Raw genomic sequence first — 14,078 nt, 5'->3', positions numbered from 1 at the left:
GGCGAATGGCCTACTCCTGCACATATTTTCTATGTTTCTATGTTACTATTTGGACAGGTACATGGATAGAAAGATTTAGAGGGATATGGGCCAAACGCAGGTGAGTGGAACTAGCGTAGATGGGGCGTCTTGGGTCAGCATGGGCGAGTTGGTCCGAAGGGCCTGTTTCCACACTGTATCTCTAAACTAAACTAACGAGTGTAGACAACATTCCCAGGAATGTTGCCGGGACTGGAGGCTTGAGTTATCAGGAGAAGTTGGAGAGATTGGGATGTTTCTCCCTGGAGTGGAGGAGACTGAGGTTTATAAACTCAGTGCAATACCAGTGACGGTAGTGACCAGAACTCTGTGCAGTGAGTGCTCCAAATGTGGCCTTACCAACGTTACAGCCACAACGACACATCCCAAATTTATAACGGTAATACTAGGTAACCATAATAGTGCAAAACCAAAGTCCGTGGAAGAACACAGTTGCTGAGGTTAGTGTTGTGCAGTGTTCAAGAGCCCAATGGTTGCTGGGGTGAGAGCGGTGGTCTGGGTCTTTGGGATTTCAGGCAGTGTCCCCTGTAGATCCCTTCGATGGTGGGGAGCTCAGTACCTGTGATGGACCGGGCAGTGAGGGTCTAGTCAGTCGGGACGGGGCGGAGACGTTCCTTCACTGCAAGGGCAGGGAATTGTTGGATCTCCTGCCCAAGAGTCACTGGTCAGCGAGCATTACCAATAGAGGATTAATCCGAGTCTTTAGATAGAGAGTCACGATGCTGAGCTGGTCGGAAGGACAAATGGCTGCTCATTCCTCAGAGCTTGAGGGACATGCATATTATTCATTTTTCTTTGGCAACTGGCTGTCATAGGGCATGGTAGAGTAGCTGCTTCACAGCACCAGACACGGGTTTGATCATGACCTCGGGTGCTGTCTGTGTGGAGTTTGCATGTTCGCCCATGGATGCATGTTTCTCTGGGTGCTCCATTTTCCTCCCACATCCCAAAGACGTGTGGGTTTGTAGGTTAATTGACTTCTGTAAATTGCCCTTAGTGTGTAAGAGAGTGGATGCGAAAGAGGGATAACACAGAACTAGTGTGAACGGGTGATCGATGGTCAGTGAGGACTTGGTGGGCCGAAGGGTCTGGTTCTATGCTGTGTATCTAACCTAAAGTCTATGTACGAGTATTTAGTGGAGCGGTGTGGTGGCTGGCTATTCCCGGTGTTTTGCCCCAACGGGAATGGGCGTGCGGTGAGGGAGAGCGTTGTGGGATATTTTAGCAAGTACGGAGTTAACCGCGCGGTGTGTCGGGGAGTGTTTGCTCAGTTGATTCAGTGCGTCGGTCACTTGTCCTTCGTCAGTGTTGACGAGGAGCCTGGAGAATGACGCTTGCTCCCACGTGCCGATGCACGGCAGCTGTAGTTTACAGCCACAACATTCACCTCTCCCGGTCAACTAACACCGACTCGTACAACTGGCCAAAGTATTTCAAATAGGCAGCTAACCCGTGCCCCGGGGGGGGGGGGGGGGGGGGGGGGGGTGATGGGACAGTGTAGGGGAGCTTCACTCTGTGTCTGATTTTACTGTGGGCATATTTAAGACCACATTTGGATTCATACAGTACGGAAACAGGCCCAACTTAACCATGTATCCATGTACCTGTCCAAAAGTATTTTAAATGTTGTTATCTGCCTCTACCTCCTCTGGTTATCACCATTATCTGAGTGAAAAGGTTGCCCCTTAAGTTCCTATTAAACCTTTCCTTTCATACCTTAAACATAGCTGCCCTCTAGTTTGACACTCCCCTGCCCTGGTAGAAAGACTGTGGCTATTCATCCTATCTATTCCCCTCATTCATTTATACACCCCTATAAGATCACCTGTCAGCCTGCCACGATCCAGAAAACCAAGTCCCAGCCTACCCAACCTCTCCTTACCAGTCAAACCTTCCAGGCCTGATAACACCCTTCCTGTAGCTGGGTGACCAGAACTCTGTACAGTGCTCCAAATGTGGCCTTACCAACGTTACAGCCACAACGACACATCCCAAATTAATAACCGTAATACTAGGTAACCATAATAGTGCAAAACCAAAGTCCGTAGAAGATCACAGTTGCGGAGGTTAGTGTTGTGCAGTGTTCAAGAGCCTGATGGTTGCTGGGCAGAAGCTGTTCTTGAACCAGGAGGTCATGGTTTTCAGGCTCCTGTACCTTCTTCCCGATGGTAGCAGCGAGATGAGAGCGTGGCCAGGGTGGTGTGGGTCTGTGATGATGCCGGCTGCCATTTTGAGGCTTCACCCTTTGCTGGCAGGGAGATCAGTACCTGTGATGGACTGGGCAATGAACAGCACAGGAAGAGAGGGAGTGAGTGAGTGAGTGGGTGTTGAGGGCAGGGGAGAGGGAGTTGTGTCAACTGGTCTGTGTGTCAGATGGGAGCTTGGGGAACGTGGTACATGTATTAATAGTGAACCTGACACCTAACACCCCGGAGACACAAGGTCAGGATTTATCCCGTCCCCTCCTCTCTTCCAGCTTTCTCCCCTCTACACCATCAGTCTGAAGCAGAGACCCGACCCAAAATGTCATCCGTTCACTCCCACCACAGATACTGCCCGATCAAGTGAGTTCCTCCAGCACGTTACCAGATTGGTTCCTCAATTAGAGGGTGTTAGCTACAGGGAGAGGTTGGACAAACTTCGATTGCTTTCTCTGGAACGCTGGAGATTGAGGGGCAGACCTGATAGGAGTATATACAATAATGAGAGGCACGGATAGGGTAGACAGGCAGAACCTTTTCCCCAGGGTGGAAATGTCAAAGTACAGCTTTGAGGTGAGAGGGGTGAGGGGATGTTGAGGGCAAGGGGGAGGGAGGCAAGTTGGGGCCAACCTTTTTTACACAGAGGGTGGTGGGTGCCAGGGGTGCTGCCGGGGGTGGTGGTGGAAGCAGATATAATAACATCATTTGAGAGACTTTAGGATAGGCATATGGATATGCAGGGGAAGGAGGGCATGGATTATGTGCAGACATTATAGTAGTTGGCATCATGTTTGACATGGATATTGGGCTGAAGGGGCTGTTAGTCATAGACTCAGAGGGTCGTAGAGTGATACAGTGTGGAATCAGCCCCTTCAGGCCAACTTGCCCCCACCGACCAACATATCCCATCTACATTTGCCTACTTCCTTGCCTCTAAACCTGTCCTATCCATGTACCTGTCTAAATATCTCTTCAATGATGCGACAGTCCCCACCTCAACCACCTCCTCCGGCAGCTCGTTCCATACACCCACCACCCTCTGTGTGGAAAAAGTTGCCCCTCAGTCATCCTGTTAAATCTTACACCTGTGTCCTCTGGTACTGTTGCATGGTCTATGTTTATATCTTTCCCTGTAGCTAACGCTGTCTTGTGTGTGTGTGTTTCAGGGGGTGAGCCGGACCTGAGGCGAGCAGTGACAGAGAGCGGCTGAAGGTCTCTCCCGCCCACCATGGTGGACCACCAGGTCGCAGCCGGAGAGAGCTTCCTGCAGACGTGCTGCCCACTGGGGCGCCTGGGCGGGATGGTGGTGGAACGCGGTGCCTACCAGATGCTGCCCTCGCCCGTGTCGGAGGAAGAGAGTGACTGCTGCAGTTCCCGCTCGTGCTCCAGTCCCGAGACCGGGCGTGCCGGGTGCGGTGACGCTGGGCCCTGGGCCGTGGGCAACCAGGACGGCATCATGGACTACCTCCTGTCGCAGGCGGGCCACGGGGGCAGGGCGGACAGGGAGGAGCCGGGGTCGTTCCAGCCCACCCTGGAGGAGATAGAGGAGTTCCTGGAGGAGAACATGGGGATGGAGTTGACGGAGGGGGGATGGGGCGGGTTGGGGGGGCCACAGGTTGCTGGGGAGGGGCCCCACCGCCTGGTGGAGGGGAAGGGTCCGACCAAGCCCGCTGCCCTGGGGCTGAGGGGTGGGCAGGAGGGTAGGGTGGGCGAGGTCGTACTGACAGGGATGGGATCTGACCCCGACCCCCCTGGGGTTCAAGTGCAGGGGGGGCAGGAGTCCAGCCCTCAGCCGCGGGGGGGGCAACTGAAGGTGACCCAACTCCTGGTCAATATCCAGGGCCAGACCTTTGCCCTGGTGCCCCACCTCCTGCCCCCGTCCCGGCCCCTCGCCCGTATCGCCCCCGTGCCCATCGCCGCCAAGCCGGCACCCGGCGGGGGCGAGGCATGCACGGGTGCAGCCGCCACCGTCCTGGGCCAGAGGCTGCAGCGGGGTGACACCACGCAGCTGCTGAAGATGCATCGCTGCACGTTTCCCGGATGCACCAAGATGTACACCAAGAGCAGCCACCTGAAGGCCCACCTGCGGAGGCACACCGGAGAGAAACCATTCGCCTGCACCTGGCCCGAGTGTGGATGGAGGTGAGTGTGAGCATGGCACCAACACCCCTCCAAACCCCCTTCCTCACCCCCCCCCCCCCCCCCCCCCCCCCCCCCCCAACACCACTCCTCCCCCTCTGCTCCAGCCCCCTTCCCACACTCCTCCCCCTCCCCTCCAAACCCCCCCCCCCCTCCTCTGCCACTCCCTGTCTCCTTACCCCTCCCCCACCCAAACCACCACCACCACCACCACCACCTTCCCCAACCTCACATCCGGACCCCTCCCCACATCCGGACTGATGTCTCCGTGGTCTATTCCAGGTTCTCCAGGTCCGACGAGCTATCCCGTCACCGGCGTTCCCACTCGGGGGTGAAGCCGTACCAGTGCCCGGTCTGTGAGAAGAGGTTTGCCCGCAGTGACCACCTGTCCAAGCACGTCAAGGTGCACCGCTTCCCCAGGGCCAGCCGCGCTGCACGCCCGCTCAACTGACCACTGCTCCGGCGGCACTGACCGGGCATGGGCCTGCCTGCCACGGGGAGGCCCAGACACCTCCGAGGTCCAGCTCTGGGGCAGAGTTTGTGGCAGCCTCTGATCTGGGTCTGGCAACTCCGCCACTGTCCGGCCAGTGCCGACAGCGAGGGCTTCTCCACCGACCATGACCAACCCAAGGTGGTCATCCCAACCAAGGCCTGGCCTCCAACAAATGTGGACAACCAACCTTCTCTGGCAGGTGGCAAGTGGAAGGGACGCACTCTTCTTTGTATAGTTTTCTTCAAGGCAGGAGATCTGGACCTCGCCTTAAATGGAGCATGAACCTGAGGCCCTGCCTCATGACCGGGCCTGTGGGCCTGGGGATTCCCACTGGACTCCAGCGCGCCTCACCTCAAATATGCAAACAGCAGCAGGAACAGTCGCAGTTTGTGTTTTATTGAAATCAAATTTCTAGAGACCAGGACTTTGGGATGAATTTGTCAAGATCTTTTGGAGACCTGGGAGTACTGTGCTCAGTTCTGGTCACTCTGCTATGAAAGATGGAAAGAGCAAAGAGAAGATTGACAAGGAAATTGCTGGGACTACAGGGAGAGATTGGGCAGGCTCGGACTGTATTCCTTGGAGCGCAGGCGGTTGATGTTATAGAGGTGTGTAAAATCATGAGGGGAATAGATGATGTCACTAATCTTAAAATAAACAAAGTGCTCAGCGTGTCAGGCAGCGCCTGATGGACAGGGTCTTTTTACCCAGGGTCAGGGAATCAAGAACCACAGGTTTAAAGGTGATAGGGGAAAGATTTACTTAGAACCCGAGGGGCAACTTTTTCACACACACACAGAGCGTGGTGGGTGTATGGAACGAGTTGCCAGAGGAGGTATTTAAGAAGGAACTGCAGATGCTGGAAAATCGAAGGTAGACAAAAGTGCTGGAGAAAACTCAGCGGGTGCAGCAGCATCTATGGAGCGAAGGAAATGGGCAACGTTTCGGACCGAAACGTTGCCTTTTTCCTTCGCTCCATAGATGCTGCTGCACCCGCTGAGTTTCTCCAGCACTTTTGTCTACCAGCCAGAAGAGGTAGTTGAGACTATAACAACATTTGAAGGACATTTGGACAGGTACATGGATAGGAAAGGTTTAGAGAGATATGGGGTCAAATGGAATTTGCACTCTCTCTGGTCCTGATAAGCAGGGAAGCCCCTCGAACCATCACAGGATGAGAATCAGTGTGAACACAATGAATTAATCTTGGAAGAACTGCTGGGCTTTCTGCTGGTCCATATGTGTCGTCACTCCTACAGGAAGTGGGCGGTGAGTTTTTAAGCTACTAACTTATACCAGGCACGGAGGCAGTGTATATACGTGTTACTTCTGACACACTACATTAGTTTTTTAATGTACAAGGTCTAGTTTGCATCCTATGAATGTCTGTACATATTCTGTATATAATTTATGTAGTTAATGCACAAATATATCCCTGGCCAGAGGATCTGGGGCGACGGAGGAACTGAAGGAAATTCACATTAGGCAGGAAATGGTATTGGGTAGATTGATAGGACTGAAGGCTGATAAATCCCCAGGGCCTGATGGTCTGCATCCCAGGGTACTTAAGGAAGTGGCTGTAGAAATCGTGGATGCATTGGTGATCATTTTCCAATGTTCAATAGATTCAGGATCAGTTCCTAGGGATAGCTAATGTTATCCCACTTTTTAAGAAAGGAGGGAGGGGGAGAGAAAACGGGGAATTCTTGACCAGTTAGCCTGACATCAGTGGTGGGGAAGATGCTGGAGTAAATCATAAAAGATGAAATAGCGGCACATTTGGATAGCAGTAACAGGATTGGTCCGAGTCAGCATGGATTTACGAAGGGGAAATCGTGCTTGACTAATCTTCTGGAATTTTTTGAGGATGTAACTAGGAAAATGGACAAGGGAGAGCCAGTGGATGTAGTGTACCTGGACTTTCAGAAAGCATTTGATAAGGTCCCACATATGAGATTATTGGGCAAAATTAGAGCACATGGTATTGGGGGTGGGGTACTGGCGTGGATAGAAAATTGGTTGGCAGACAGGAAACAAAGAGTAAGGATTAACGGGTCCCTTTCAGAATGGCAGGCAGTGATTAGTGGGGTGCCGCAAGGCTCGGTGCTGGGACCGCAGCTATTTGCAATATACATCAATGATTTAGTTGAAGGGATTCAAAGTAACATTAACACATTTGCAGATGACACAAAGCTGGGTGGCAGTGTGAACTGTGAGGAGGATGCTATGAGAATATAGGGTGACTTGGACAGGTTGGGTAAGTGGGCAGATGCATGGCGGATGCAGTTTAATGTGGGTAAGTGTGAGGTCATCCACTTTGGTGCCAAGAACAGGAAGCCAGATTATTATCTAAATGGTGTAAAGTTGGGAAAAGGGGAAGTACAACGAGATCTGGGTGTCCTTGTTCATCAGTCAATGAAAGTAAGCATGCAGGTACAGCAGGCAGTGAAGAAAGCTAATGGCGTTGGCCTTCATAACAAAAGGAGTTGAGTACAGGAGCAAAGAGGTTCTTCTGGAGTTGTACAGGACCCTAGTGAGACCACACCTGGAGTATTGTGTGCAGTTTTGGTCTCTAAATTTGAGGAAGGACATTCTTGCTATTGAGGAAGTGCAGCGTGGGTTAACGAGGTTGATTCCCAGGATGGCGGGACTGTCATTTGTTGAAAGAATGGAGAGACTGGGCTTGTATACTTTGGAATTTAGAAAGGGGATCTCATTGAAACATACAAGATTATTAAGGGATTGAAAATGCTTGAGGCAGGAAACTTGTCCTGATGTTGGGAGAGTCCAGAACCAGGGGCCACGGTTTAAGAATAAGGGGTTGGCCATTTAGAACGGAGTTGAGGAAAATCTTTTTCACCCAGAGAGTTGTGAATCTGTGGAATTCTCTATCTCAGAAGGCAGTGGAGGCCAATTCTCTGGCTGCTTTCAAGAGAGAGATAGATACTCTTAAAGATAACGGAGTCAAGGGATATGGGGGGAAGGCAGGAACAGGGTACTGATTGTGGATGATCAGCCATGATCACAGCGAATGGCGGTGCTGGCTCGAAGGGCGGAATGGCCAACTCTGCACCTATTGTCTATCATGTAAATTATGTAAATGACACTATCACACAGATGTACATACAAAGCAGCTCTGTACATTTTCTTTGTTCCATTAAATTAAATATATCTGTACATTTAAATTAAATTCAGAGAATGAGAATCTGCAGAGTTGAGCCTGATTTGACTGTATCTCTTGATTTTTGTCCTGCTTGTATACACTGTAGATGGCCTGTTTATAATCATGTATAGTCTCTCCGCTGACTGGTTAGCACACAACAAAAAGATTATCACTGTAACTCAGTACATGTGACAAGAAACAAGACTAAACTAAATATCCTTCCTGTATATGGGCAACCAGAACTGCACACGATGCTGCAAGTGTGGTCTCACCAACAACTTGTGCAGCTGCATCATGACGTCTCAACCCTTGCACGGAATGACGTTCCCAATGAAGGCCAGCATGCCAAACACCTTCTTCACCATCCCGCCCACCTGGCTCACCACCTCCAGGAACCGTGCACCTGTACTCCCCAGATCTCTCTGTTCTACAACACTCTCCAGGGCTCTGCCATTTACTGTGTAAGCCCTGCCCTGGTCTGATACATCAAACTGCAAAACACTTGTCACAGTTAAATTCCATTTGCCATCCCTTGGCCCACCTTCCCGACTGATTTAGATCTTGTTGTAAATTTAGATGTCCTTCCTCACAGGGGACCCAGCACCGACCCCTGCGCTGCGCCACTCCACTGGTCACAGGCCTCAACCCTCCAGCGGCACTGTGGCGCAGCGGGTGGAGCTGCTGCCTCACAGCCCCACAGATCCGGGTTTGATCCTGACCTTGGGTGCTGTCTGGGTGGAGTTTTCCTGTGACCATGTGGGTTTCCTCTGGGTGCTCCGGTTTCCTCCCACATCCCAAAGACTTGCAGCATCGGTGGGTTAATGGACCCTCTGTGAATTGCCCCCCTAGTGTGAGTGATGGGTAGAATGCGGGGGGGCTTGATGGGAAGCATGAAATGAGTGAGTGTGGAGTGTTCAGCAGCTACACGCGAGCACGAGTCTGGCACACAACTCACACTCACAGGCACTCACTCATACATAGCAAACATAGAAATTAGGTGCAGGAGTAGGCCATTCGGACCCTTCGAGCCTGCACCGCCATTCAATATGATCATGGCTGATCCATCCAACTCCGTATCCCGTACCTGCACTTCTCCTCCATACCCCCTGATCCCCCTTAGCCACAAGGGCCACATCTAACTCCCTCTTAAATATAGCCAATGAACTGGCCTCAACTACCCTCTGTGGCAGAGAGTTCCAGAGATTCACCACTCTCTGTGTGAAAAAAAGTGAAGTTCTTCTCATATCGGTTTTAAAGGATTTCCCCCATATCCTTAAGCTGTGACCCCTTGTCCTGGACTTCCCTAACATCGGGAACAATCTTCCTGAATCTAGCCTGTCCAACCCCTTAAGAATTTTGTAAGTTTCTATAAGATCCCCTCTCAATCTCCTAAATTCTAGAGAGTATAAACCAAGTCTATCCAGTCTTTCTTCATAGGACAGTCCTGACATCCCAGGAATCAGTCTGGTGAACCTTCTCTATACTCCCTCTATGGCAATAATGTCCTTCCTCAGATTTGGAGACCAAAACTGTACGCAATACTCCAGGTGTGGTCTCACCAAGACCCTGTACAACTGCAGTAGAACCTCCCGACTCCTATACTCAAATCCTTTTGCTATGAAAGCCAACATACCATTCGCTTTCTTCACTGCCTGCTGCACTTCATGCATGCCTACCTTCAATGACTGGTGTACCATGACACCAGGGTCTCGCTGCATCTCCCCCTTTCCCAATCGGCCACCCTCTTCCTGAGCAAGAGAGAGAACCCTCTTGCTCAGTTCCCCTGCACAATCACTCACACTCTTGAGAATCTCTCTCTCTTGCTCTCATACAATTACACACACGAACATTGACACACGCTGACACACATGTACTCACAGATACACACTACAAATGCACTGACACACTCACCCTCACACATACACACACACACAGCCTCCCTCAGACATATGGCCACGTTTGTACACATAAGTATAAAGGCAAACCTTATTTGCACTTGAGAATATTACCCCCTCACTCTTTTGCAATTGCTCTTGCACACTCCCTCCCCCTCTCCCTCTGTCTCACGCACACTTGAATGAGACACGACGCGTCATTCTGCACATGTGGGACGTAGAGACACGCGTAGCCGTGTTAACCATTAACCTACTGTGACCCGAGCTGTGATAACGCTGGCCTTCACAGTTAACGTTTAACGTAGCCGCGGCACTCCACACCACTGCTGCATCTGTGACGTTTGGATGAACAAAACATGCAGTCAATTTGCGCAAAGCGGCTGTTTTTTGTAAACACTGCCCTGTTGGGAAAGTGAAGGTTAGGCCAAGTGAGGGAGATGCAGGCAGGGAGAGGTTAATGGATCATAGGGTGAAGCTGATGGGCTGACGTGGGGTCATTTCAATGCATGGAGTGTTGTGGAAAAAGCCAAAGATCCTATAGTGTAATGCTGCCGGGGTGTAACGTCACATGGATGTAACATGGCCCAGGTGTACCAGTAACACTGTACAGGTGTAATGTGGCCCTGGTGTAACACTGTACAGGTGTAACACTGTACCAGTGTAATGTGGCCCAGGTGTAACACTGTACCAGTGTAACGTGGCCCTGGTGTAACACTGTACAGGTGTAACACTGTACCAGTGTAATGTGGCCCTGGAGTAACACTGTACCAGTGTAACGTGGCCCTGGTGTAACACTGTACCAGTGTAACGTGGCCCTGGTGTAACACTGTACCAGTGTAACTGATGATAATGAAACACTCTTGATTCTTGACTCTCACACTGTAAGCCTGTAGACTTCTAGAAAGAAACTCCAAAGAGCAACTGTCTTCTCCAGAGATTTAGTGCCTCCACGAAGAGCTGACCTCTGGCTGTTTGCCCGGGCCCTGCGCTGATGGTCCTTGCTGTAGGTTGCTGGGTTACGCACACACACAGAGCAGACATCCACCTCCCTCTTTGGCGTTTGGGGGAGGTCAGTGGCAGTAATGGGCACCTTCCCTTCTTGGCTCCAGTCTGCCACGCCGACCCATCCGGGCCAGATTGAAAATAAAGTCACAGAAGACCACTCATTCCCTCTTCACCCCGTTCCCACCCAGCAGAAGGTAGAGAAGCTTGATAGCGCGCACCACCAGACTCAGGAACAGCCTCATCTCCGCTGTTATCAGACTACTAAATGGTCCCCCCATCTCCTTTAACTTTCTCCCCTCTCATCTTAAACGTGTGCCTTCTAGTTCCAGACTGACCTGGCCTGGGAAAAGATTGGGGCTATCTATCCTACCCATGCCTCTCGTGATTATATAAACCTCTGTAAGGTCGCTCCTCAGCCTCCTCCGCTCTAGCGAGAATAATCCCAACCTGTCTCAACTCCCCTTGAAACCACAGCCCTCCTTTCCAGGTAACATTGTACGAGTCTCTTCTGCACTCTCCCCATTGCCAGCACATCCCTCCCGTAGTGTGGAGACCAGGACCATACACAACACTCCAAGAGCAGTCTAACCAACCAGCTGCACCACGATGGCCCAACTTTCACACTCAGTCATGGAGGAAGGAAGGAACTGCCATCAATAATGAAGAGGACATGACTTCAGAATGATTTGGGGTATATGAGGGGGAAGAGTGGTAGCGGTACATGAGCAAAGTTGGAGGCAGGTGATACACGGAAATGGCCTGTTTCCGTGCTGTATTATATGGATGGCAAGATTAACAAGTTTGCAGGTGATACAAAAATGGATGGTGTTGCAGATAGTGAAGATGGTTGTCAAAAATTGCAGCAGGATCTCGATCCATTGGCCAGGTGGGCTGAGGAAAGGTTGATGGAATTTAATGCAGAGAAATGTGAGGTGTTGCATTTTGGAAAGTGTAACATGGGCAGGACCTACACAGTGAATGGTAGGGTTCTGGAAAATGTTGTAGAGCAGAGGGAGTACAGATGCATAGTTCCTTGAAGGTGGCGTCACAGGTAGATGAGGTGGTCAAGAAGGCCTTTGGCGTATTTGCCTTCATCAGTCAGAGATTTCAGTATAGAGGTTGGGATGTCATGTTTCAGTTGTATTAGACGTTGGCGAGGCCACATTTGGAGTATTGTGTCCAGTTCTGGGCACCATGTTATAAGAAAGCTGGTGTTATGTTGAGAAGAGTGCAGAGGAGATTTATGAGGATGTTGCCAGGACTCGAGGATCTGAGCTATAGGGAAAAGTTGAACAGGCTGGGACTATTGCAGAGTCTGCCAGACAGATGCGAAATCCCAAAGCCCAGCACTTTCCCCAGAGAGGGGATTAATGATTAAACAAAACAAAATTCACAGGCCTATTATTTCTTAATTTGTGTTCTCCCTACAGACCCGAGCCTGTTCCTTCAATAAGTGATTTAATGATTGCACCATCCAACCCATCTCTGAACTATCCCACTCTGACCCGGACCCATATCCCCCCTCCTCCCACAGCAAGTCTGTGCCCACCCTCAGCGTTCTGCACCTTCCCCACAGATACCACCTTTCCTCCCCACACCTCACCCCCCCACCATCCGGGCCGTGCTTCCTTCTCACTGCTACTGTCGGGCAGGAGGTACGGGAGCCTGAAGTCCCACACCACCAGGAACAATCTGGCAGCACAATGGCACAGTGGTAGAGTTACTGCCTCACAGCGCCGGAGATCCGGGTTCAATCTTGACCTCGGGTGCTGTCTTTGCAGAGTTTGCACGTTCTCCCTGTGACCGCGTGGGTTTTCTCCAGGAGCTCCGGTTTCTTCCCACATCCCAAACACGTGCAGTCTTGTAGGTTAATTGGCTTCAGTAAATTGTCCCTAGTGTGTAGGATAGGACTAGTGTACGGGCGATAGTTGGTTGGCATGGTTCAGTGAATGGCCTGTTTCTGCACAGAGTTTTTCTGTTCAGTGTCTTGGAGAACTGATGTGCAACATGTTTGTGTGTGTGTGTGTGTGTGTGTGTGTCTGAGTCCATGTGCCAGTGATGCTGCTAGTGAGTTTTTACACTGTACCTCTACCTCACAGCACTCGTGTGCCATTAATGCTGGATTTGGCACGTTCTCCCTGTGAGCATGTTGGTTTCCACCCACGTCCCAAAGACGTGCGGGTTTGTAGGTTAATTGGCCCTCTGCAGATTGCCCCTATCGTGTAAGGAGTGGATGAGAAAGAGGAATAACATAGAACTAGTGTGAACAGGTGATCGATGGTCGGCGTGGACACCATTAGACCATAAGATATAGGAACAGAACTAGGCCATTCAGCCCATCAAGTCTACTTCACCATTCGATCATGGCTGATCTATTTTCCCCTCTCAACCCCATTCTCCTGCCTTCTCCCCATAATCTTTGATGCCCTAACTATCAGGAACCTGCCAATCTCCGCTTTAAAAATACCTGATGCGACTCCTCCTAGCAGGACCACTTCCAAAAGACATGGTCTGCATTTATGGAACTATTACAAGCATAAGGTGCAATAGTAATTTAAAATATAAATGGTACCAGGATCTGGTAACGGGGGGTATAAAATAAATTTAAAAAAATACCCGGTTGGTATATCCTTTCTTGCGAGTTTTGTGTTACAATAGAGCGATTGTTTTTCCTTTTTTTTTTTTTTTTTTTCTTTCTAGGGTCTTATTTCCTGTCTTTACTTCCTTCTCTAACTTCTTCTCTAAGGGGCTTTCTTTTCCCAACACTTTCCTGCACCTTCACGATTCTTGCTCACTTTCCTTACTTCTTTTATTTCTATCTTTTTTAAGAAAAAGAAAAAGAAAAAAGAAAAAAAGGAAAAAAAAAAAACCTGTTGAATTGGCCTCCACCGCCGCCTGTGGCAATGGATTGCACAGATTCATCGCCTTTGTGGGCCGAAGGGCCAGCTTCTGTGCTGTATCTGGTTCAGTATCAGTTCAACACTGCTGGGGCACGCTCTGTACACCGCCCAGTGGAGAGAAGCAGCATAGCAGCAGCCAGGAGCCTGTGGTGGGTGGTGCTATGTAAACAGAGACCCACTCTCTCTCTTTATAAACACAGGTCCCATGATAGTTTTCCAGGAACATCACGCCATGGAATGAAG

General features: G+C 50.5%; 1 protein-coding gene across 1 annotated transcript in view; it reads left to right on the top strand.

Moving 5' to 3' along the window:
• Window positions 1-8,957, top strand: part of LOC129704919 (Krueppel-like factor 15) — a 13,684-nt gene extending 4,727 nt beyond the window's left edge. Inside the window, exons 2-3 of the mRNA XM_055648328.1 lie at window positions 3,407-4,382; window positions 4,662-8,957. Coding sequence (XP_055504303.1) covers window positions 3,469-4,382; window positions 4,662-4,830 — 1,083 coding nt within the window. The 5' untranslated portion in view covers window positions 3,407-3,468 and the 3' untranslated portion in view covers window positions 4,831-8,957. The remainder of the gene's footprint in view (window positions 1-3,406; window positions 4,383-4,661) is intronic.
• The last annotated feature ends 5,121 nt before the right edge of the window (window positions 8,958-14,078 follow it).

This window comes from Leucoraja erinacea, chromosome 16 (assembly GCF_028641065.1).
Source record: "Leucoraja erinacea ecotype New England chromosome 16, Leri_hhj_1, whole genome shotgun sequence".
Taxonomy (NCBI): Eukaryota; Metazoa; Chordata; class Chondrichthyes; order Rajiformes; family Rajidae; genus Leucoraja; species Leucoraja erinaceus.
Note: the sequence above shows the minus strand (reverse complement) of the source record. Positions and strands in the feature narration are given on the sequence as shown.